The 26,410-nt window shown below is 39.8% G+C and overlaps 1 protein-coding gene across 1 annotated transcript; it reads left to right on the plus strand.

The window, feature by feature from the left end:
• The first annotated feature begins 665 nt into the window (after nt 1–665).
• On the plus strand, nt 666–25,929 carry Casp10 (caspase 10). Its single transcript, XM_026405360.2, has 9 exons — nt 666–1,015; nt 2,169–2,262; nt 9,568–9,703; nt 12,147–12,256; nt 18,762–18,798; nt 20,932–21,023; nt 22,169–22,277; nt 22,885–23,371; nt 25,773–25,929. The coding sequence occupies exons 1-9, from the start codon at nt 666–668 to the stop codon at nt 25,927–25,929; spliced, it is 1,572 nt and encodes a 523-aa protein (XP_026261145.1).
• Nucleotides 25,930–26,410: the final 481 nt, after the last annotated feature.

The following is a 26,410-nucleotide window of genomic DNA, read 5'->3' on the forward strand; positions in this document are numbered from 1 at the left end:
TGATCGTCTTAGGTTGTTCTTTCTGAAATGTTCACCAAGCCAAGATTGCTTTGTTTCTACAACTTAAAACGTAGATTTAAGTGTTGTTTCTGCCAATTGGGAAGGTTACAAGTTCCAACCAGGTTACCGGGCCTGAGAGAAATTGTGCTGTATCTTCCCCACTCTTAACTCTCTCCCGCTGGAGAAAACAGAGTAAATGGAGTTCCAATAAAACTCCCTCCAAATCTCCTAGAAAGTAACTTATAAATGTTGGAGTAGAGTTTTCTGTTTTTTTTTTCCCCCCTGTAGTGCTGGGGATTGAATCCAGATGCTCACACATGTTACACAAATGGTCTACCCCTGAGCTAGATCCAGTACTTTTTTATTTTTATTTTGTGCCAAGGATCTAACTTGTGATCCTACACAATTAGCCTCCCGCGTCACTGGGATTACAGGTGTGCATCCATACAGCAGGCTGGGCTCTGGGGTTTTGAAGTAGCCCCGCATAATTTTAATTTTTGGCACCTCCAAGAATTCTAATGCCCCAAACAGAAGCGGCTGGGAATCATAGAGAGCCTGGCAAATGCCCAGAACAAAGCAGGCCAGAATTGAGGGCGGATCCAGAACCCAACGTGCCCCGTGTCTCACTCAGTTCTGAGGCCTCCTTCCCCATTTTCTTTTTCAGGATGGCCACATCTCAAGATCAAAGTCTGGGTTCCAGTTCAGATGAAACCTGTCAATTGAGATTTCGAGAGAAGCTTCTAGCTATTGATTTGGAACTGAAGGTTCAAGATGTAGAAAGCCTAAAGTTTCTCTGCATAGGTTTCATCCCCCAGAATAAGATGGATAAGTGCAGGTCTGCCTTGCATCTTTTTGATTATCTCATGACAGGGGAGATGATAAGTGTAAAAGACGCCTTCTTCCTGGCAGAACTCCTCTATACCATCAAGCAGAATTATCTGCTGCGGCACCTAGGCTACACCAAAAAGCAGGTGGAACATTTACTTCCCATCCGAGGGAGGCTGTCTCCATTCAGGTGAGGAGGTGTCTGAGAAAGACTGGAGGGTTTTTCTGTGGAGGGTGCATTCTGGCCTTTGCGCTTTGAAAGAAAGCTGGAATTAAGATCTTTGTCTTATCTACCCCCTAAAAGGATAAACCAGGAGATTCTATTGGGGGAGACTTCTCAGTTTCAGATGGTTGGGAGATTTATGAAGTTTCCAGACCCAGCCCTGGGCTTGAACATGGCTTTCCTTTGTTGAGCTGGTCGCTATCCATGAAGCCACACCAGGTGGCGAGTCCTGAGCTTTTCTGGGTTCCCAGACTCTGTGCGGGCAGGAAGCTCTTCCTCCTGGGATGCTCTGGTGTGTCTGCTTATATTCAAGGATCTTAAACAAAGAAATAATGAATGCTTGGAGTCAAATAAGCAAAATGAAAAAGGAAATATATCTCTGGGGGACATCACATATGTCATGTCTGGTTATAGATTTTTATACGTTTTTGGCAGAAACTCAGAAAGATAAAATATCAGACAGACATTTTGCCAAGAAGGTAAAATACCAGCATTGGGCCCACCATGGCCACACCTTTGACAGCAGTGTTTTAAACTATCTATAGATATTGTAGCATCCACTTAGGAGAACCTGAGGAGAAGCCACCTTCAAAGGATGTTTTGTGGAGATGACAGCCCTTTAGGCCTTGGCCTTGAAGCTGATCCCAGTGGAAGGATGATGAATTCCAGAACTCCATGCTGCCCTCTGCCAGCTAAACATCTGAGGGATGCTTCTGGCATCTGTTAGTGTGTGAATGTGCCTTTTTAAATATGTAGTGGGCTGTATATTGGCCAACATCAGGTCCTCTCTAACAAGGGCCTGTAAATGAAGCCTGAATTTCTAGAATGGAGTCAGATGGGAAAGCATGCTGAATCTGGGTGTATACTTTCCTAGTACGGAAACAGCACTGCACCAGGAATCAGCCAGCCTGCCTCTACTTCTCACTGTGTTATCTTAATTTAAATAGGTCACTTAGAGGCTCAGAGTTTTTGTTTTTGAATGTTTCAAAGGAGAGTCATAATTGTCCACTCCCAGTGTTGATCATTCAAATGACAGGTAACATTTGTGAAAGCCCTGGATTTACCATGGTATCCTCTGCAAGTGTAAGGCTTCATTTGTCCTTTTGGATGTGTTTCGTAGAAAACTACTCTATGAACTGTCAGAAGGCATTGATGAAGAGAATTTGAAAGCAATCATCTTTCTGCTGGCAGATAAGATTCCCAAAGGCTTGACGGTGAGTGAATCCTACAGCTGGGGATTTAGGCAAGCACTGCTTTCACCCATGATTGACACAGGAAGATTCTTCTTTTGAAAAAGGGAGGCAGTACCATATGTGGTTAGGAACATTGACTTTGGTCCATGGATCATTGTTAGGAACACTGTCTTTGGCATTGGATGGGCCTGGATTCTAGTCCTGATTTTGCTACTAACCCTTTGTTGTAGCCAAGTGATTGAACATTTCTGACTTTGTATTTCCTTATATGTCAAATTGAATCTAATCTTACCACTTCCTTCTAGTACTGAGGAATTAGATGAAATAATGTGCAAAAAGCACTAGCAGAAGTGTTTGGCATTTTAACTGTGCAATAAATACTGACTATTTTTGACAGTCATGTGTTTTATGGTATAAAAGTCATTTGGAGCACAAGAAGGGAATGAAGAGGTGGTAAGCAATAGCAGATTGAGAGTTCTGTGTTCATCACCTACTTCAGGTGAGGGTTTTGAGGGAGCCTAGGTATGGTTTTTGTGAAGATCAAGTGAAAGAAATGTTTGACAATGTTTTGTAAAGGGGTGCACAGGTGTGTTGAATTACTAGGAATGGTTTTAAGATTAACAGAATTGTTTTCTCTGTATTGGTCATATTTAAAGGCAGCACAATTGTTTTATGTGTATCTCCCAAGCCCCAAATTAAATTTTAAAATTTTGTCTTGAGGGCTGGGATTGTGGCTCAGTGGTAGAGCACTCGCCTAGCACATGCAAGGCCCTGGGTTCGACGATCCTCAGCACCACATAAAAATAAATTAAATAAAGGTATTGTGTCCAGCTACAACTAAAAAAGTAAATGTTAAAAATTTTTTGACTTGAATAACTTATGACAAACAAGTTAGCTAGTTTGAGAAGGGAAGATTTTCAAATTTTACCCTATAACATTGTGTTATTTGTTGTTGTTTTTATTAGACTTTAAGTTATGTAAGTACATAAGAATATAACAGTATTCAGTAGGACAAAAGAATACTTGTAACATGGGTAGAAGTGTTGAAACATAGTCATGAAGTGAACAGTCATGGACCCACCATCCAGATTCCAAATGGAAGCATCAACCTGGGTCAACTGATGTTATTGAGAAATAACATGAGAAAGTCACTGGGGAGTGGGAAGTAGTTTTATGTGATGGGTCAAATGAGCACTATGTAATTCATTAGACAAATTTCCTGGAATCACGTCTGAGACCGAATGGGTTCAGTCTCTTCTGACCATAACCTTTGAGTCATTTTATTCCCTTTCTAGAGTCCTCAGGAATTTCAGCCTCTTGAGTTCTTCTGTTGGTCACTCTCTACTCTCCCTTTTGTGTTTCTTGCTTCCAAGGATTGGCTGTGCGTGCCTTAAGGGTGGGGACTGAGTCTAATTCATATTTTAGCTCTGACTTGTGGAATCTGTTACAAAATGGGGTAATGACGAGGCCATCCTCTATCTTCTCTTTATGTTTGAGAAAGCTACCTGAACCCTTTTATAGAATTTTTGTAGTGCTGGGGATCAAACCCAGGACCTTGCATATGCTAGGCGAGTGCTGTCCTACTGAGCTGCATGTCCAGTCCCTGAGCCTTTTCCTTTTATGGGATTTTTGCAGTAATAACTAGGAGAGGTAACAGGAGAAACTAAAGAACTGGGAAGGTGATGTGCAAAGATATAACATTTTCATAGTTGTTGCTCTTGTCAGAATCTACTAGTTTTCTCCCTTAGATGGTCCTTGAAGTCCTGTGTTTTTCATCTTATACATTTCTGGTTTTGTTTTTTACACATTTTTTTCTTTTGCCTTTTTATCGTAAAAAAAAAAAAAACAACAACAACAACAAAAAAAAAACAAACAACCAAACAACCAACAGAACACAGGTATAGAAAATGACACAAAACATACAGAGTAATGCACTATTATAAGGCTAATACCCTTGAAACCACCACCTAGGTCAAGAAACCGAATTTTGCATTTTAGCAAAATCATATTGTACAATGTGTCATCTGTATGTGCTCCTGATCTGAGTGCTTTCAAAATAAGTGAATAGACAAGAACTTAAAAAAAAGAAATGCAGGGAAAAAATATTAAAAATTCCCATCTACTCTGGAAATTGCTCCATTTGCCCTGTCCCAGTCAGATTCCTTCTTGGCCCTTAGAGGTAACCACTGTCCTGACTTTTAGAACTGCATTGTTATGTTTCTTGATGACTTTTTCACTTAACTGGGAGTCCCTAGATCTCTTGTTTAGTCTTGTTCGGTTTTTCTTCTTTCAAGAGTTTTTGAATCTGTAGGTTAAGTTCCATTCCCCCAGTTGCTTTCTTTTCTTTCTTTTCTCTTTTTTCCCTCCAGTACCGGGGATTGAACCCAGGACCTTGCCCATGCCAGGCAAGTGCCCCGACCTGGAGCTGTATGGCCCTGCCCTCCTCTCTTTATTTTTCTCAGCCCTTTCCTGTTGAAGAGCCCTAGGGCAGTGTCTGAGCTTTTCTGATGCTGCTCTCCTGGTGTAGGTCAGCTTGTTCCTCTATCCTCTGCATTTCTCACAACCTGGCAGCTGCATTCTGAGGCTCCATCAGACTTTTGGAAAGACTGTAGGTGGTTTTATGATCTTTCATAGAAAACCATTTCTGTTTTTTTCTCTCTTTTAAATATATATAGCAATTGTTGGGTTTCAACGGTTTTATAGATTGATTCTTTGGAGGTTGCAAAATAGAAATATTAAAATTCTATTATTTTGTTTTCTCCTCATCTATTACTTGGTTACCCAGTGACACAGTTTACATATAAATCTTTGATTATTTTTTTACTTGTGTAGTTTTCTAGATAATTAATAGGTTTCCTGAAGTTTTTGAAGATGGCCCATTATAAAAATATATATAAAGGTGAACTCGTGGATTTATGTATATTTGAGGTATTTCAATCCATTGCGATAATTATCCTTATTGAGGTTCAAATTGTTTCTCTTTTGATCACTGGGAGACTCTTTGAATTGGTTCTTCAGTCATAGTATTTAAAGACTTCTTTGTTATCTGGCAAAGATGTCCCAGGTTCACTTTGTAAACATTCTGCTCAGTCCTAGAATCCATCCCTTCTTTATATTATAAAGCAGTGTTTTCTTATAATGAGAAGTGTTATTTCAAGACTGCAAATTAGGTACTGGGGATATTCATTGATTCTGGGATGATAATTATTCCTAATTATTTTTCCCAAAGGATAGAGCTAGGAAACTGTATGTGTATGTGTGTGTGTGTGTGTGTGTGTGTGTGTGTGTGTGTGTGTAAGAGAGAGAGAGAGAGAGAGCGCAATTTTTAAAATACAAAATATCTCATAACTTCCACTTATATTTTCAGTTCAAACTAATATCCACTAGATTTTTATTTAATCATTTCTATATTATACCTGTATCTCCTATTTTTCACACTGAGAATCCTGGTTCTTATTTCAAGGGGATGATAGAATTAGAATGTTAGATAATCTTTGTTTTTGTTTTATTTCATATGACACACACCACAGTCTCAGAATATATATTCCTACCTCTTTTACCAATATGATTGTTCACATTGTTGGAAAATTATTTGCTCATGTTATATCCATCCTCTCCCTATGTCAGAGCATACAGCCATTCTATGCTATACTCCCCTTCCCCCTTTTAGTCCTAATTTAGACCTTGTTCTTTAAACATTGTGTGTGTGTGTGTATGTGTGTATGTGCACATAGAGAAGGGGGGGTGAGCTCTTAGACAAATAAAAAAATCAAGCATTTGATTTCAGATAATTTTTATAAAGCACCAAGGTGTTCTCTGCTTCTGCCTAGTGTTTCAGTGCTCATGTTTGCAGTGATGCATCCTGACTGCCTGCTGAACTGATAGCATTTTTCTTTAAATGCTAAAATTCTCAACATTGGAGATGCCTGCAGTTTAAAAAGCTCTCCCTGTGCTTCTAATAACATTCTCTCCCAACCTGGGACATCTTCCTACAATTTTTCCAGTGTCTGGATTTATAAATAAAATGAGACCTCTTTTCATTGTTCCAGCCCTCCCTCTGTCCTGGACAGAAGTCCTTGCAACCTGAGGTGGGGAGTGAGAGGTGGGGGAAAAAGCACTTGTTGAAGGAGTCCCTGCAATGCTCCACACTGCAGAGCTTTTCCACCCAGAACAGCTGGGGAGAGTGTTCTTTCTCTTTTGGTTGCACAGGTCCTAGATCACTGTTTGTGTTTTGAGTGTACACAGGATCATTTTTATGAGCAAGCCTTCCAAACATTCCTCCTCCTGCTAAATTAGCTTGTCAATCAACAAAAGCCCATGCTCAAGCAGCCAGATGATTTGTTTTTTTCTTTTGATATGTTTTTCTCAGTCCAACATTAAGGAAGTCAAATTCTTCATGATATACTCGTGGCTGAGTCATGATTTGATAATTGGGGTTTGTCTCTCCTGGACTTTGCAATCAGGCCAGATTTTGAAGTATGTGGAGGACAATTTCTAAGTATCTCAGAGGAGTTTCTTATCAGGGATTAAAGAGGCTGCATTATCTACTATTGCAACTGCAAAAGAATTATTAAAGAAGAAATAACTTACTTATAGCCATTGGAGGAGGACCTGGATACCCCTCAGCCAAAAGGAAAAGGTTCTAAATTCTTATGGCCTTTCCATGGGGACAAAAGTGACTTTTTATTATTGTTGTTTCTTTGAGACAATGTCTTTCTGTTGCCCAGGTTGGGTTCAAACTCAGTCTTCCTGCCTCAGCCTCTCAAGGAGCTGGGATTACAGATGAGTACCACTGGGCTCAGTCAAAAGGGTATATAACCTTGGGCTGGGGATGTGGCTCAAGCGGTAGCGCTCTCACCTGGCATGCATGTGGCCCGGGTTCGAGCCTCAGCACCACATACAAAGATGTTGTGTCCACCGAAAACTAAAAAATACATATTAAAAAATTCTCTCTCTCTCTCTTAAAAAAAAAAAAGGGAGTATATGACCTCTATAGGGTATTCTGGGATTCCTCTTTGATAGCTCTCTTACACAATTAGGCAGTATAGTTGCCTGCACACTTCCTTTGAGACCTGAACATCTGTCTAGAACTCCATCCTCAGCACAGCTCTCAGCATAGATGGCTGATGTACAGGAAACTACACCCAAACCTATTGGCTCTTTAGTGAAGAAACAAAATAAAGAACTTTTGGAATGTCCTGCTAGTATTTGCCAGGGTGGTGTTTTTAAACCCATGTATGGGCTTCATTTTAATTGTGTGTTTTTGTGTGTGTCTTCTTATACAATATAAGATTTCCATCGTTGTTTTTGGGGATCATGCCTTAATTCCTTTTTTTTCCTCCTGGTAGGCTGTTGTCAAGACATGGAGTTTGGTTTCAAGGTTCCCAGAAAGCTCACCTGTGTATTATTTGCTGCGGGACATGGTGCAAGGGTGGTGGGGGAGTTCCTTCTGACCTTTGTGCCTGGCTGATTAACTCAGGAAGATTCTTCCTCCACACCTCTCTTCTACTTTGCCCCTTGACCAGCTGTATGCTGTGGAGTGACACATCTTTGCCTTTCCGGTCATCCTGCTTCTGGAATTTCTCGAAAATTCGTTTTTTTTTGTTTTTTTTTTTTTTTTAACCAGATGCAGACAGAAACCAATTAAGACTTTGAAACTCTGGCCTTTTGCCTGGATTGTGATTTGAGTGGCATGTTGGAACACACACACACACACACACACACACGACTTTTATTAACCCTGTCTCTTTACATGTTGCTGCTATAGCTTCCTCTTTACCTTTACTGCTAACCTTCTTGAAAAAGTAGTCTACACATACTCTTCTCTCCACTAACTCAACTCTTAGGCACTTTCCAATGTATTCCAGAATGGTTTCTACCTGTATCGTGCCAATGAAACTTTTCTTGCTGAAACCACCAAGTACCTCCTAATAACCAATTTCCAGTTTGGTTGTATTTGCATGGCATATCCTTTTCCACCTTGTCAGTAGGGCCTTGTCATCCTTCATGCAGTTCAAGCCTCGATGCCCATGTACAACTTATATGGAGGCTGGTATGCGGGATGGTTGAATGAGGAATAAATGAATATTGTCACCACTGGAAGACATCTTGGGCTCTTCCCTCATTTCTTCACCCAGTTCCAAGTGATCCCTAAAACCCACCAAATTATGCTTCAGAGATGTCCAGTGTCTCCTCTGCTTTTCCATCTCTAGTCCTAGACTAGGTCTTGATCATCTTCACCAGGTTATTTAATCTTCCAGCCAATATTTTCTCAATCCATTTCTGTCTTCAATCTACTTCCAAAATTTCCATTGGAAGACAAATCTGATAATGTCCCTGTTCTCTTTAATGATCACTGATGGCAGCCCTTGACCCATGGGACTCCTGCCCCAGTTCCTCCTGTGGTGTGTGTGTTCCTCATGGCCTGACACCAGCCTGCGGTGTCAGCCATGGCCTAAGGCTCATTGGGGTTTGTACTCCAGCCTCTTTCCAAGGTTCCCAAGGACATAGCCATTTTTCAAACTTCAAACTGTTTAACAGAGACTGGACTCTCCCTTACCTGTTCCCACCTGGCCAATGCATACGTGTGCAGTTAGATGGTGTTCCGATGTTCTCTTTCTGATTGCTCTTTTCTGTGGGCTCTGATATAATTTTGTTCATATTTGCAATAACCTGATCAATACATTAAGTTCTAATCTCTGAAAGGTCTATGGTACCTTCCACCACATATGTAAATCTATATTAAAATCATATTAGCCAATTTGTGATTCTACCCCCCCCCCCACACACACACAGGATAACATCATAGATATTTTCTTCTAAAATACCAAATGTGATGTTCTTCCCATTTTCCCCCTCATTTCTTTGGTGTCCCTGTTTTTCTGGTTCCCCAATCAATGATATCGTTTATGGCTGTGAGTTAGAGGCAGTATAGCTCATTGGCCAATAAAACAGACTTTGACATTAGATTGCACCAGATCTGCCACTTGTTGGCTTTGTGACCTTGAGCCAATTACTAAACCTCTCTGTACTTCAGTTACTTCATCTTTAAAATAGAGATTATAACAGTATCTACTTCATTGGGCTGTTTTTAGGCTAATCTATAACAAGCACTATTCCTCTCGTACAGTGAGTTATGTGTCTTTGGTGTCTGTTATTAACATGGCTTGTGTAGAGATTTGCTTGGTAAATTGAGCCCCTTGGGGGCAGATGCTATACCATATTCATCACTGCAAAACCTGGTGCTTAGTGTCCATGCAGGTAGTGTTTAACAAGTGAATGATAATCAGAAGGTAAGTAAGTGTGACTCTACTGATTCTCTTGCAGAGTTCTCTAAGTTTATTGGCCTACCTAGAAAAAAACACTGAAATAGATGAAGATAATATGATATTACTGGAGAAAGTTTTTAAAAAGGTTGCACCTTTCCTTCTAAGGAAGATAGAGAACTATAAAAGAGAGAAAGGTAAGCAGCTTATTTTTGCTTACTTGCCCCATGTTTATATGTAGGAGGTTTTCTTATCATTTTGGTAATATTTTCTTGGGAAAGCCAGAAATCTCCTCATTTGTTCGTTCAGTACATATTTATTGAATGCATACTTTAGCCCAGGCATTATTTTATAAATTGGAGGTATATTGCAAAGCTCCTGCCCTTTTGGAGCTTATGTTCTAGTGGGGGAAAGTAGTTTTAGGCAAATGAATATAATGCAGAGATAGCTAGCTCATTCTTTTTTTTTCTTTTTTTTTTTCCCTTTGACTGTGCTTAGGCTTGAACTCAGGGCATTGCACACACTAGACAAGAGCTTTGGTATGTCTTACAAAGATAGTTTTTCTTTGATATTATGTAAAGGTGGAAACACAGGGCAGGAATTATACCTGACAAATGTCAATATGCTAAATAGTAAATATTTAGCATAAACATAAAGTTTCTCTGGGTCTATTTCCACTGTTAAGAGCAATATATAAAAATTCATGACTATGTTTGGGAAGTTTCTCTGCTATACCCATATTTTGTTCAGTGAGTTAATCTAGCATGCAAAATTCTTTCTTTAAAAATGAAACTAGCCAAGAGGAAGCTTCCTTCTAAGAATTCAATGAAGACAAAATAAGTTGAGAAACAAAATATACTCTTGTGAAATTGATAAAATCTCAAACAATAACTAAAACAATAAATAAATGTAAATTTAATTAAAATTATTATGACAAATAAAAACAGTTCTTTCAGTCACATTATCAAATAGGAAATGAAAAGTAGGAAGTTGATACTGAAAGAGTATTTGGAATCCTCAGGTGAACTCCAATGTGTCTTTTTTCTATTCACCCATTTTTCCCACACAAAGAAATACAGGGCAGGGGAGCAGGTTATTGTAGATATAGGGGAGCAGGTTATTGTAGATATGGGGGATCAGGTTATTGTAGGTATTTGAACTCTGGAGGAGACTCACTGGTTTCTGTGTGATCAGCATTTACATCTGCCTCACAGAGTCTTGAGTATATCAGAAGAGTTCTGATTTTCCTCTTTCTTTTTTTTTTAAATATATTTATTTTATTCATTTTAGTTATTGATGGACCTTTATTTTTTATTTATATGTGGTGCTGAGAATCGAACCCAGTGCCTCACACATTTGAGGCAAGCGCTCTACCACTGAGCCACAACTCCAGCCCTCCTGTTTCTTTTTTAAACCTATCTGTGTGGTCTGCTCCAGTGGCAAGTATTATTACTCTTTTAATGTTGGCTTTCTACAATCCTGAGTTTGGGCCTAATTCTGCCTTTAGGATGAAAGACTGTTAAAGACTGAACAGAAAAGGAGTGCAGAGCTCAGACTCTTCTATGTGATCTAAAGTCCAAGTCCCTTTTGTTTGATTAAGACCTGGCTTTATTTAAGGTGATCTGGCTCACTTTCTGAGTTTACTTGAACTTTGTTGTTTGCTTTAATATTTTAAATGTATTATTAAAAATAATGTATGTAATTATAATGAAATTAAATAAAAATTCAAATAATGAAAATAATACAGAGTATGGAAGATAAAAATCTTTCTCTTCTTCCTTCCATTGCCAACCTATTCTGCAGAGATAACTACTGTTTAGAATATATTCTTGTGGGCTGGGGTTGTGACTCAGCAGTAGAGCGCTCGCCTCGCACGTGTGAGACTCTGGGTTCGATCCTCAGAACCACATACAAAATAAACAAGTGAAATAAAGGTGTTGTGTTCAACTACAACTAAAAAAAATAAATATTTAAAAAATAACTTAAAAAAGAATATATTCTTGTAGATTTTCTTCTGTATAGAAACAACTGTGAGTGTGTGTGTGATGTATGTGTAAACAGGACCATACTAACTATATTTTGTAACTTGCTTTTTCCCCACCCAATATGCCTGACATTTTCCATGAATATAATACAGATATAGTTAGCTTATTCTTATTAATAATTTCAAATAAATCCTTTTTATGGATATGTACATTTAACTACCACTTCTGAATGTTTTTTCTTTTGTCTTTTTTCTTTCTTTCTTTTTATTCTTGTAGCCTGACTTCTGATATTATTTTTTGAGGAAATCCTTTTGGAATCTTTTCAACTATCTGAAACATTAAGTACCATAAATTATGAAATGTTATTTGGTAAAATATATGGTAGTTTTAAGGAGTTAATAAAATTATAAAAATAATAGGAACAGTAAGAAAGAATATATGAAATACAAAAAATAAAAATATAACAACAATAAAAATAATTATAAATTCACATTTTTTTCTGAGTATTTATGTAGACTTCCATAAGAAATGCCATTGCAAATTTAAAAACCTGTTTAAAATAGTAACTTTTGATGATTGATTGTCTTGGATTAGTATTAGTTAGACGGTGAATTGTTTTTTGTTTTTTGTTTTCTGCGTGTGGTTTTATTTACAGCTGCCCAGGAAGTGACACCTCCCGTGGACAAAGAAACTGAATCATTGCCTCAAGGGCAGGAAGAAATATTTACTCCATCAGACATTAAGCGGTTCCACGGAGCCTTAACAGTAAGTTGAGTGTTGTTCAGGCCAGTGTTTACCAGCTGTCTACTTCCACCTCCAGTCTCCAGGGAGAGAGAGCAGGGAGGGATGGATCCTGATAGGTAGCATTTGTAAATATTCCCACCATGGCAGATTTCAAATGATCAACATGACATCGACCAGGTTGCAGATTTCCTGAAAATTTGACAATTAGCTCTCAGTAGTTGGCCTGAGCTACCACAGCACTCCCTTGGGTTGCTTTAAAATGGTGCCTCTGTTCTTATCTGTAGGAAAAGATCAGTCTGGCTTCATGGGTATACAAGCCATGGGGTTTCACAGGACCCTCTTCCTTGGTTTTAATAGTCTTCTGTCACTGTTGTGACATTCTTAATAATGTATGAATAAAGGACTCTATAAATTATAAAGCTGGTCCACCCCAGAAGGTTGAGAACTGGGTTCCTGGTTTCTGTAGTTCTCAGCAGTCGAAGACTGTGGAGAGCAATCTTGGGAGAATCTTCAATGTTGCTCATAATGTGACAGTGAACCTTGGGAACTCTGAGTCTTTACTTGCCGCAGTCTGGCTGGGCACAATTCAGGAGCCACTTGTCAAAAGAAACAAACTTTATTTTTAGAACCACACATACCAAACAAAACAGCTCCTCAGGAAAAACCCTCAGAGCCCAACTGCCACCACCGGCTTCCCACAAGCCTCTCACACAAAACAAGCCTCACCACCTCCCACGATCCTCCTGCTCTTGAGGACGATTGGCTGGGTTGTGTGGGCGGAGCCAAAAAAGTCCCCCAATGAGCAGCTCCATGGTCTGAAAGGGCAGGGAAACAGCCCAATGAGCATCACTGCAGAGGAGCCAATCAGCTAGATGTTGCTGGGGCCGCTGTGAGCCAATCATCAGCTGGCAGTCTGAAAGGGCGGGAAACAGCTCAATGAGCAACTCCAATGAGCATCACCACAGAGGAGCCAATCAGCTAGATGTTGCTGGGGCCTCTGTGAGCCAATCATCAGCCGGCAGCTGGAAGTTTGCTGGGGCCCGTTCGGCTGGCTCTCAACATTTACTAAGTTCCTTTCTTTCCAACATGCTTGGGTAGTTCTACTTTATCAATATCTGTCAAAATTAGTGAAATGATCTTGGCCTTGTAAATTTTTTTTTCATTTTTTTCAATTGTGGTAAAATATATCCATAAATTTTACCATTAAACATTAATTATCATAAGATACACATTACATAAAACTTACCACCTTAACTGCTTTTAAATATAGAGCTGTGTTAAGTGCTTTGTGTCACTACCATTCATTTCCAGAACTTTTTCAATCCTAACTGAAACTTTGTATCCATTAAATAGTAATTTCACATTTCATCCTTCTCCTGTCTCATGAAACCACTCTTCTACTTTGTGTCTATGAATTTGATTATTCTAGATACCTCATATAAAAAGATTTTTTCCCCTTTGCATACTGGGGATTGAGTCCAGAGGCCTTATGCATGGTAAGCTTGTTGTCTATCACTGAGCTACACCCCAGCCCCAACATATATTCTTTTTTGATTGGCTTCAAGGTTCATCCACATTGTAGTGTATCTAGGAATTAATGAATGTGTTATGCTTTGTTCATCCATCAGTGGGATCTTGGATAACTTCTACCTTTTGGCAACTGTGAATAATACTGCTATGATCATTGGTATAAAAATATCTCTTTTAATTATTTTGGGTAATTCACATAGGTGAAAATGCTGGATCATATAGTAATTCTATCATCCACTTTTTAAGGACCTGCCATACAGTTTTCCACAGTGGAAGCACCATTTTATATTTCCACCAGCCATGCATAAGTGTTCTAATTTCTCCGCATCTTCATCAACACTTGTTATTTTCTCTTTCTTTCTTTCATAATAGTCCTCATAATAAATGTGAGTCAGTATCTCAATGTGGCTTTGATTTGTATTTCCTTAACAAGTAATGATGTTGAGTTAATTTGCATATGCCTATTGGCCATATGTATACCTTCTTTGTCTATTTGGATCTTCTGCCCATTTCCTAATTGGGTCATTTGTGGGAATTTTATGTTTTATTTTTAAAATTTCCTTTCATGGGGGGCTGTGTGTATAGCTCAGTGGTAGAGTGCTTGCCTTGGGTTCAATACCTAGTCCTGAAAAAAAATTTTTTAGGCTTCTTTACTACTTTCATGGTCTTGTATTTTGATAGGTACAACATTAAAATTTAAAAATATATTCAATCTTACAGAAATGTTTCAAGAATGTAAATAATCCAGAAAACACTTGTATGCTGCTTGCTTTATCATTTTTGTGTTCTCTCTCCATGCCTACATAATTTTTTCTGAGTTTTTTGAAAGCAAGCTGTATATATCAAGACCCTTGATCCCTAATTGCTTCAGTATGTATTGCCTAAGAATAAGAATATTCTTTTATAGAATTATAGTACAGTTATCAGTGCCAAAATGTTAAATTAATACAATATTGTTATCACATTGATGGTTCATATTTCAATTTTGGCTGTTGACCCAATAATGTCCTTGATAGTTTTTTTACTCTGCCAGTGCAAAATTAAATCTAGGGGACTTGCAGAGGAACTTGTTTTTTGAAACTGTCACTGGAGTGCAGTGAAGGAAATTGGGCAGCCCAGAAACCTAGGCATGAAGACTGATCCTGTGAGAGAAAGGGGTTCATCATGGTGGATGACCTAAAGTGATTCATGTAGAGGAAGTTGCCCAGTGTCAAAGGATGCAGCAGACCCTTTGTTTTGGGTACATAATAGTGACTTTTTAAAAAAATAATGTTTTGTTTCTTTGCATTGAGTGGGAGGAAGACAAATGGCTTAGAAAAAATAATAAAATCAGTACAATCACTACCTTTCCTTTGGATATATTATGTTGTAGTACAGATGAGTATTGCTAATTGACTTGATTATTCTCACAGGGTGCTGGTCTTTAATGAAAAGGAAAATTGTAGCTTTGGGCTGGGGATGTGGCTCAAGCGGTAGCATGCTCACCTGGCATGCGTGCGGTGCTGGGTTCGATCTTTAGCACACATACAAAAAAAAAGATGTTGTGTCCGCTGAACACTAAGAAATAAATATTAAAATTCTCTCTCTCTCTTTAAAAAAAATCATAGCTTATAGTTTTTCATCCTATTCTGTTTTCTGTAACCAGTGTTTTAATGTTTGTGTGTTTCTTTTAAAATTTAAATGTGACTTGTTATTGAATTGTTTCTAGTATCTATCTATATATCTATCTATCTTTCTATATATATATGCATGATATAAAAATTTCAATCTAAGATCATATAAATATAATACAGTATTGTATTTAGTTGTCATGTCCCTGTACTTTCCTTTAATCTTGAACATCTCCACAACTTTCCTTTCTCTTTTATGACATGGAGACTTTTGAACCATGTAGTCATTCCTCCCACCTTTTATAAAAATTAATAGAGTTTTTCTATTTTGGGTGCATGTGGTGTTTCCTCTTGATTATATTCAAGTTATATATTCTGGTCACAACATCATATAAGTGATATGGTGTCTTTCTCAGGGCATCCTATCTAGAGGTATATGATATTCATCCTGCCCTCCATCGGTGATGCTGATTTTGATTACTTGGTCAAGATGTCTAATTTCTATAGTAGGTAGTTTACTTTATGTATAGTTGTTCCTCATTATCTATGGGAAATTTGTTCCCAAACTCCCCAAAGATACCCAAATCTGTGGATGCTCAATTCCCTTATATAAAGTGGCTTAGTATTTGCATATAACCTCTGCATATCCTCCCCTGTACTTTATATCCTCTAGATTACTTGAAATACCTTATATAATATAAATGCTGTATAAATAGGTTTTTGTTTTTGCCAACACTGGGGATTGAAGCCAGGGGCACTCTACTACTGAGGGTCTCAAACATTCAATGGCCTATGGCTGCAAAGGCTGGGCAAAGACAACCTATAGTCTTCACAGGCAGCCAGAGCTTGACCCAGAGCCTGGCTGGAGGTCTGAGGTCCTGCTCTGAAACACCATGTTGCAGGTGGGGGTAGTTAAGCATTTGAAGGAATCTTCTGTGATGGGAGGGCACTTTGAAAGTGATTCATTTTTTATTTGTTAATCTAGGTTCCCTCTCTCTTCTCCCAAATGGGACAAAATTGCAATTATTCTAAAACCCTAAACTGACTTCTTTTTTCTAGGAAAACAACCCTTGATTCAATGAATTCTTATCCTAGAAAAGCAGTTAGACATCTAATTGGAAGAGGAATTGAGGAAGAGTGGCTCCCTTTTATTTTTTTTTACCTTTATTTTGTTTGTTTCTATTTTTTTATACCTTTATTTTGTTTGTTTCTATTTTTATGTGGTTCCGGGAATTGAACCCAGTGCCTTATGCATGCTAGGCAAGTGCTCTACCACTGAGCCACAACCACAGCACCCACCTCTATTCTTTTACAGTAATCCAATTAGACCAACACTTATCAAGTGCCTACCATAGCTTTGAGCAGGGAATTGCAGACCACCCTCACCACCCTACATACATATAGAAGTTTTTTAAAAATGTAATTTCCCAGCACTGACATTTTAGGATTCCCTAATTCTAAGATAAATTGCCTGCTAAACTTAATTCCCCTCACCTACTTTTTCAACCAGTGTTGTACACAAAGGCTTCACATGCATGTAGGTGATTCACAGATGTGCACACACACAGGATTTTACTCTTTACCTTTTAGAATTCATTGTTCTCTAAAGGGGTATGGCTTGGCATTGGTCTCTGAAGCAGATGTGGGATGATTCTGCTCATGGCCACATGAGGGTGGGGTAGTTGTGGTGGTATTGGGAGTGCATAGGGCTGAGGGGGTGGGGCAGCACCTCACATTACATATATTGCTCTCGGAGCAGGAAGGTGTCTTAAAAGTTATGTAGGAAATCCTGCCTTTTTCCATGGAAAATCATTTCATGTTTCATACGCACCTGAAGGTTACCTTGTTAAAAGAACACTGCTAAAAATTAAATTTAAGAGGAAAAAGCCTTTGCATTTCAAGCTACATCCCCTAATTTGTTTAAAAACTAAGTCGTGGGGCTGGGGTGCGGCTCAGGGTCAAAGCACTTGCCTAGTATGTGTGAGGCACTGGGTTTGATTCTCAGCACCACGTAAAAATAAATTAATAAATTAAAGGTCCATCAACAATTAAAAAAAACACCTAAGTCTTTTTGATTGTGAGATTTTCTGAAAGAGAGGCATGCCTTTCTATTGAGATGTGACAACTGCTTCTTTCTGAGAGGTTACTAGACTCCTCTTGAAAACAGTCGAAAGATGGCTGAATGTGGCCAGGTGGTGGTCATTCACTCACTCTTTGACACAAAGATGTGGGTGGTGTTAACAGAGGATGTGATATTCTCAGGCAAAGAAGTAGATAGACATAAAGATTTGACCTAGTCCCTCTTCTGCCTGAAGTGACAAATCAAGGAAAGCCCTGTCTGGAGCTGCTGGACAGAGCCTGCCACTGCTTCTGCCATTCCCTTGATCCCAGAAGATTCGCTCAGTTTCTGGACAAAACCGGAAAGCAGCCTGGCCCGGCTTTGGATGCCACCAAGAAGAAATCCAGGATAGTTCAGGCAGGAAAATGTGGGGTGTGAAGAGAAAGGCAGGAAGTCTTTTGAAAAGTGAAACTGGAACTCCTTTGTATTTGATCACCCAGAGACGGGAAATTCCAGTATTGTGCAGCCCTGGGACTGAGGTCCAGCAGCATGGATCTGGCTTAAACAAAAGTCACTTCCCTGTGGCTTTCAGCAGGGATGCATATCTGTGACCTAGGGTAACTTGCTGGTTGTCACCCCTGTGATGGGCAGCACCAGTAAGTCCTGTTGCTGCCCACTACAGGGTTAGTCCTTTCCCAATACCTTGGTGAAGTCCCCTTTGGAGCTGTCTCCTGGAGACTGAGGATGGGGGGAGGTTTTGGGCGAGGAGGAAGATGCAGAAAAGATGGGCCCTCCAGTTTGTTTTAAGTTTGTATTTTATCATATGAAACATTAAGCCAGGCATGGTGACACTTACCTGTAGTCCCAGCTACTCGAGAGGTTGAGGCTGGAGGATTGCGAGTTCTAGGCCAGCCTAGGCAATTTAGAGAGACCCTGTTTCAAAATTTTAAAAAATTGTAAAAGGACTATGGATGTAGCTCAGTGGCAGAGCACTGCTGGATTCAATGCCTAGTGCTGGCCCAAACAAAACAAAATAAAACAAAGCAGTATCAATGTAGATCCAAAGTAAAACCTGTAGAGCACATTCAGAAGTCTACACTGCTTCCCTGCCTCTCTTCCCTTCCCATTCAATTACCATCTTTATTAACATTTATTTGTTTATTCATCCTATTATTACTTTGGTGGGGGAAATACCCTGTGTCTTCTCTAAATTAAAGAAGAGATAGTATACTAAAATATGATTCTTCACTTCCTTCATGTGACGGTGTCTTCAGCATCATCCTGTGTGAACTTCCTACATTTCATACATTTCTTGTTTCCTCAATAGGAGGGATTGTGGCAAAATGAGCACTCCATGAATCATGGTAGGTGTAATGTACTTATGTATTTTCTACAACTTGGATCAGTATGGCAGGAGTAGATATATTTGATGTATACCAAGTAGTTGAAGATAACTTAGTGGAGAATTCATTTCTTATTGCAATGTGAGGCATGCCACAGTGTATGGTTTGTACCAAGTTTTTCTGTGGGGGATGGAGATGACAGGGTGGTTCCTGCTGAAAGCCTAGCATAGCAGATGCTACAGAATTCTGGCAGCTACTGTCCTCTCCTTCCAGCCTTCAGAATTAGGTCACTTTCTGTAGGGAGGGAAGGAACCCCTGGTGGGGCTGAGGCCTGCAGCCCAGCAGCAACAGAGCATATGCAGTCTGAGGAAACTGGGTTTACAGAGTGGCTCCAGATGCTTCTTCTATTTTTTAGAGGCACAGAAACAAGAGGGAAGGACAATAGTCATGGTGTGTTTGAGTGCCCTGAATTCCTGCCCAGAAACCACGACCTTAGGAGAATATTCCAGAATCTGCAAGTGGCCTGAAATCTGTTGCATTAGTTGTTTTTTTTTTTTTTACTATAATGAAATATCTGACACATGTTATCTATAAAAATGAAGATATTTATTTATTTATTAGTTTTGGATGTTCCAGGGCATGGCACTGACTCATTCTTGCCTAAGTCACATCATGGCAGACAGCAAGTGATTACATCTTGAACCAGGAACAGAGGGAGGACAGGGTAGGACCAAACTTGGGTTTTCATAACAATTGAACTGCCTTCTACAGGCCACGTTCCCATTAGGATCCAAGGACCTCCCATCAGGCCCCACCTTCTGAAAGTTCCACAGCGCTTCCCATTCCAACTAGAAAGCACTTCCCATTCCAACTCTCTAGTTGGAATGGGAAGCCTTCACTCACAGTGGAGCCTTGGGGGACTTGAGCCATATTCAAACATAGCATCTATGGTATGTAAAGTTTATCAGAGTCTATTCCTCATTTTTTTTTCCCCAGGAAATTTAGCCTTTAGAATTCATGACATGCCACTTTTTGGCTAACCTGATATGATGTTGACAGTGCTGGTAGGAGTTAACTCTTGCACTCGGCATAGGCCAAGCATTGTCCTAAGAGTCTTTCCAGGGAGCATCTCATTTAATCTTTCCATAGCTTGGAGATAGGTACTAATGTTTTCCCACTTAATACCCATTTAAAACTGAGACCCATGAAGCCTATCCCTTTGCTAACTGTCCCACTGCTAAAAAGGAGTGACTCGGGGATTCGACCCCAGCAGTGTGAGAGCAGAGTTCTCCCTCCAAGAGCTGGCTCTGCATCCGGACACTGTATGAGCTTAGACAGCCAAGTCATTTCTCTGAAGAACAAGGCGGCTTTTTTTCAGTTCTATAACTCTGCAGTTCCAAGGTTTAGATGTGGCTTCTCCTGGAGTGTTATCTTCTCCCAAAGTGAGGAAGATGTACAGGTGTACAGGGGCACTGCACCTTGGGTCCTTTTGGTGTGCTCTCTGATCTGTGGAATACTGGACTCATACAGGCTGAGCTGAGCTCCAAAGACTGACCTTTAGCTGATTTACCAGATGTTCCCCAGAGATGAGGATAGAGCTTGGTGGTTCTACCACAAACTTGCTGAGAGAGGGAGAAGAAAACAGGTGCATGTTTTTCTATAAATTACCTATCATGAACTTCCACCCCATGATAGATTATTACCCAGAGGAAATGGAGCTTGCATAAACCCTTCAAGGCATTGTGAGCTTCAGCCAGTGACAAAGGCACCAGTTGATTCCATTGCTGTGGACCTTCCCCTCGCTCCCTTTTTCCTTCTTGATGTCCACTAGGCTTCTCTATTCCCAGAGACAGAGATATGCTGACAACCCAGCTGTGCTTTCTACCAGGAACCCTTGAGCCGATCCACATGTTCTTAATTCCCCAATTCATCCTCTGCCAGCAGCGCAGTTTTCAACCCAAACAGAGCAAATAGCAATATGAAGACATTTGTCTTTCCTATCAGCAAGGGCACGCAGGCCAAATTTATATCTTGGGAGTTTCTTGAAACTATAACAATTCTCCAGAATTGAATGCTATGTCAGAAATTTATTAGCAAGGAAATCTAAATGCTTAGAGAAAGATATTTGAGGGGTCTGGGTACTTTTCTTTCTAGGCAATGGAGCCACAAATGGTGCACTAATCCCTGTGTCCATGGAGATGGTAGGAGCATCTGCTAACACCCTGGGTTCTGAAATCTGGACAAAGGTCTGGAGAGTTTATTCAGGGCTCTCACCTGAGCTGAGAGGGCTCAGAGGAGTTTTTGCCTTGGTTTTTCCTTCCTCTTTGATCTTTCCATCTATTCCTGTGACAATCAGAAGTGTGTGACCTTTGCCTGTGAAGGCCTTGACATTGCTTTGCACTTTGAGGAATGTATACTCTTTGGGTTATTTCCAGAGGGAGGACATTTCTTTTTTCTTTTCTTTTCTTTATTTTTTTCTTTTTTCTTTCTTTCTTTTCTTTTCTTTTTTTTAAATCAAGTGAAGCCACTTTTTTTTCTGGTTGGATCAAAAATATACCAGGTTTTCAAATCATTTTAGTTCCACAGAGACCCAGCCAAAGCCAAAGTTGTTAATCTGTAATTGCAAAATGTTTATATTAGCCTTCAAAAATAATTGCACGAATTTTAAAATTCCTACTGTGACTTATATTGAGAAATATAAGATTCTAGTGGGAATCTTGAGTTTTAGTTAGGACCTGGCATTTAACTGTAGAATTAATTGGTTAATTTCAAACCAGGGTCAGGACCTTGAGAAAGCTCAGCTTCTGGTACTAGGAGTGGGATCCTGAAAGAAAGGAGGTGGCTGATCTTTAATGCAAGTGACAATATTCTTTATCCTGGGCTCTGGAACTTTAAAAGAACATTTGAAATTGTATTCAAATCATAACTCAGCAGCAAAATTTAAGTGCAGAGTGGTCAGAATCTCTGGTCTTTCTGTGTGTAACTTTAGTAATTATCTGGCATATTCCATACTACAAGTTTTTTTTTTGTTGTTGTTGATGTTGTTGTTTGTTTGTTTTTTGCAGTGCTGGGGATTAGTGCTGACTCGACTGAGCTACATCCCCAGCCCCATTTTACATACTTTTTTTTTTTTGAAAAAAAAATTTCTTTTTTTTTGGTGCTGGGGACTGAACCTAGGGCCTTGTGTGTGCTAAACAAGTCCTTTACCACTGAGATACACCCCCAGCCTAAGGAGTTTAGACTAAAGTGTAAAAAAATGGTTTAAAAAAACTGGCATTAAGAGATACATCCTGCTCTTCCTCATATGGATCTGCTGAAGTAGCTCGTTAGAAATATTAAGCCTCCTAACATGATGGTCCCAACTAAGGGGTTCTATCTCTTCTTCCTTAAGGAGACAATTATGTACAGGATGGATCGGAAACACAGAGGCCACTGTATCATTATCAACAATCACAGCTTTACCTCCCTGAAAGATAGACCAGGAACCCATAGAGATGCTGGTAAGCATGGAATAGTGTATCAAATGCTAGTTGGGAATCTTAAAATCCTTTTTCATTTTCATATTTTCTTTCATTAAACTTTTTCTTCCACAGAAATTTTAAGATGATATCTAAATGTTTCTGAAGCTCTTGTGCATCCCAAGTAGCAGGAGTCCCTGACTATTTATAGTTTGGGGGAGGGCCTGGTGCACCCAAAAATCTGGGGTTTGAGCTCTGGCTCCACCTCTCATTAGGTTTGTGACCCTGGAAGAGTCATAGGGCCTTAGCCTCAGCTTCTAGACTGTGAAATTGAATAAAACACTGGTCACTGCTGACCCTCAGGACTCTTGTGACACTGTGGGTCCTTTGAGAAGGCAAGGTAATTTTAAGATGTTATTGTTACAAAAGTTAAAAAAAAATCAGGGCTTTAGACTTTTTGATGTATGTGCTTTTATTTTATTTTATTTTTTAATTTTCAAGGCTGGGGTTTCAATTCAGGGCCTTGTGTATGCTAGGCAGAGCTATGTGATTTTTAAAAACTATTATTATTGTTTTACTCTATTCCATTTTGCTTCATTTCAGTATTTCCTCTTTCTCTCCTTTTTTTTCTTTTTCTTTTTGGTCCCAGAGTGTCTAAAGCTTGTGTTTGAGTGGCTTGGGTTCACAGCACACAAATATGATGATGTGACTAAAGGAGTCATGGACAAGATTCTGCAGGAGTATAAGAGTCATCCAGGCCATGCTGATGGGGACTGCTTTGTGTTCTGCATTCTGACCCATGGGGAATTTGGAGCAGTCTACTCTTCAGATGGAGTCCTAATTCCTATTCGGAGTATCATGCATCACTTCACAGCCCAGCAGTGCCCTGGGCTGGCTCACAAACCAAAACTCTTTTTCATTCAGGCCTGTCAAGGATCAGAGGTACAAACTTCTGTGTTAACTGAAGCAGATGCTCAGAATTCTAAGCACTTTTCCCTTATGGATAGTGTTCCCACTGAGGCTGACTTCTTGCTTGGTCTGGCCACTGTCCCAGGCTACATGTCCTTTCGGCATATAAGAGATGGCAGCTGGTATATTCAGTCTCTGTGTAGTCATCTGAAGAAGTTGGTCCCAAGGTGAGTGTTCTGTATCTACCTCCCTGTTTATCTATTATCCATTTACCCACCCATTCACTCACTCATCATTCATCTGTCTACCTGTTTATGTACCTATCCGACCACCATCTACTCACCCATCTATTCATGCATCCATCCATGTATGCATGCATCCATCCACCCATCTAACAAACTTGTATTGAGCATCAGCACAGACTTGGAAAGGAGAAGAAGATACAGAATTAAAAAAAAAAAGACATAATCCCTATACTCAATTTGCTTCCAAGCTAATGGGATAGGCAAACAGGTAGGGAAGAGCATCCCAGTGATCAGTACACTTTGTGAAGCATAGGTGTTATAAAATCATGTAAGACAAGTACTTCACTCAGATTTGGAGGATTAGAGGATTAGAGGAGGCTTCTAGAGATGACAAATAGATGCTATGCAAAGAATCTGGGTGAAAGATGTGCTAGACAAAGGCAACAGCACCAACAAAGATATGGGGACTTTTTATTTGTCCCTTCATTTATTAGTTTACTAGACACTCATATTTACTGAGTGCCTATGTGCTGTCTTTGGCGTTCTATTTGCCACTGCTCTGACAACTTCCCTTCTGTCTCTGCCATAATGCTTCTTATCTGCACCCTGGAAATTGGCCTTCACCAGGTTCTTTTCTGGACCTCTTTTCTCTCTCTCTCTCTCTCCCCTTCCCTCCCTCCCTCTTTATCTCTCTCTCTCTCTCTCTCTCTCTCTCTCTCTCTCTCTCTCTCTCTCTCTTCTCCACTAGCAGCTTTAGCAGTACCCAGAGACCACTGGTGCCTCCTGAAAATGTCTCCCAAACTGAATCTGCAGCCCACTCATTTCTGAATTCTTGCAGGGCAGAGACTCTGTTTAATTCAATTTTGTATCTTCAGAACTTGATATAGTATCATATTGATGAGGTTGATAAGTATTTGCTGGGCTGATGAATGACTTATTGCTTGAGTCACCTTCATTCACAACCTGCCACACATTCCACCCCTGTATTGCCCTTGGACCTCACATTCAGCTTGCATCTTTCCGAATTCATCTTCCTAGCCCTTCTCCAGGAGCTCCTGCTCTTGAATCCCCATTTCTAGGAATGGCTCATGCTCTACTGGGAATTCCAAATTGGTGCCTTGAGTCAAATCTGCTCTTCTTTTTTTTTTTTAAACCAACTCTTCCATCCCCACCATAGTCATCAAATGCCAATGTTTATAGCTTTAGGAACAAAACATATTTATTGATGGCCTACTATGTACCTCCTGTACTGCATACTGAGTTAGGGGGTGAGGGTGCAGTTGTGAACAAAAGAGACAAAAATCTCTGCTCCATGGAACATACAGTCTGGTGAGGGAAAGACAGGAAATAAAAGTATAAGCAAGTGAATATTTAAATTAACAATTTAAATTTCAGGAAGTGATAACTGCTATGAACTAAGAATGAAGGCTAATGAAATGAAGAATGGTAGGTTGGGGGAATGTGGCTTAGTGGCAGGGGACTTGCCTGGCATGCATGATCCCTTAAAAAAAAACATTGAGAATGGGGCCAGAGCTACTTGAAAGGCTTCTTGGCTGAAGGTAATAGTTCAGGTGAGCTAATGATGAGACAGATTAACTCAGAAAAAGATTTGGGGACAGAGAATAGTTGGTACCAAGAAGGATATAGGGACTGAAAACCAGTCAGGGCCCACATCCTCCACCTGAAAAATAGTGATGAAGATGAGTAAGAGGAGGAAGAGGATAGTAGTATGAAGATAGGAAGAGGATAGTAGTATGATGACACTAAAGATGATAGTAGAATAGTGTAATTGGCTTTCTTAGTGGTTAGTTTGAATTACATCATTTCGTTCTCATGGCAATCTCTAAGATGGGGACTATCATGTCTCCCATTTTAGGGCTGGGAGAACTGAAGTACAGAGAAGTAAATAACCTGCCTAAGACCACACAGTGAGTGAGTGATGAATCCACAATTCAAAATTGAGTGCTGTCTCCTATATTTGCTTCCAGTGATATGTAGATGCCCACCACCAGAAGATTCTGGTAAATACTATAGGTCCTGCAAACCCAGGCTCAACTGCTGCCTCCTCCATGGAGCCTTTGCTCTTCCTCTTGGCCAGAAGTATTTTCTCCTCTCAACATGCAGTGGAACTTTGACCTCCTTGTCATATGGTTTGGATCACATTCTGTCTTGTATTTTGAATAGCATATATAAATTGTCCTTCAAAAAATTCTCATGTCTGAATCCTGTTGAAGTTCAGGAGCTGTGCCATGTTTATCTTTTTAACCCTCTCTAAAGATAGACTAGAGAGGGCATTATTAATATAATATGTATCTGTGACACAGTCACCTACTTGACCTAAGAGGCATCTTTCTAAGACCTGGTGTGTGGTTTCTTCTTGCAGACAGGAAGACATCTTATCCATTCTCACTGCAGTCAACAATGATGTGAGTCAACAGGTGAACAGCGACGGAACACTGAGACAGATGCCCCAGCCTGCTTTCACACTAAGGAGAAAACTCGTGTTCCCTGTGCCACAGAATGCGCATTTATTATTGTAGAGAGTTTTTACTGGCTCCTAGATTTGAAAGGAAACTTTGATCATGTCCTCCGGCCTCCCTCCCAGCATGGGAATTGGTGATAGGTGGTGAGTTGGTCTCCACCTGTCATTCTAGCAATGGAAATACCTTGTTTTATGATAGTCAATTCTACTTTTTTTTCTTTTGACAAGTCTACATATTAGAAAACTTTATTGATCAAAGACTTGGGTTATAGCCTTGGTTTTGGGTAGGTATCCTGAAGAACAAACAACTGAACTTGGTTTGTGCGTCTATGAAATGCAAGGTGGGATCAAATGTATTTTTCAGGTTCCTTCAAGTTCTAAGAACCACTGGCTTAGTCTGAGCTTGGCTTTCCTCTATAGATGTATACTCCTTGGTTATAATTCTGTGTCCCCTCTGCATGGCCCTGGACATGGGATGATGGCATCATGATGCACACTCCATCTGCTATCCCCCTTCCTAAACTTCTCTTCCTGCACGT

This window comes from Urocitellus parryii, chromosome 1, assembly GCF_045843805.1.
Source record: "Urocitellus parryii isolate mUroPar1 chromosome 1, mUroPar1.hap1, whole genome shotgun sequence".
In the NCBI taxonomy this organism is placed as follows: domain Eukaryota; kingdom Metazoa; phylum Chordata; class Mammalia; order Rodentia; family Sciuridae; genus Urocitellus; species Urocitellus parryii.

Bases quoted from the DNA above. Each gene is read 5' to 3' on its own strand.
- Casp10 (XM_026405360.2), top strand. From the start codon at position 666: ATGGCCACATCTCAAGATCAAAGTCTGGGTTCCAGTTCAGATGAAACC. The intron at 1,016-2,168 runs GTGAGGAGGTGT...TGTGTTTCGTAG, and splicing joins GGGAGGCTGTCTCCATTCAG to AAAACTACTCTATGAACTGT. The intron at 21,024-22,168 runs GTCTGGAGAGTT...TTCTTCCTTAAG, and splicing joins GTTCTGAAATCTGGACAAAG to GAGACAATTATGTACAGGAT.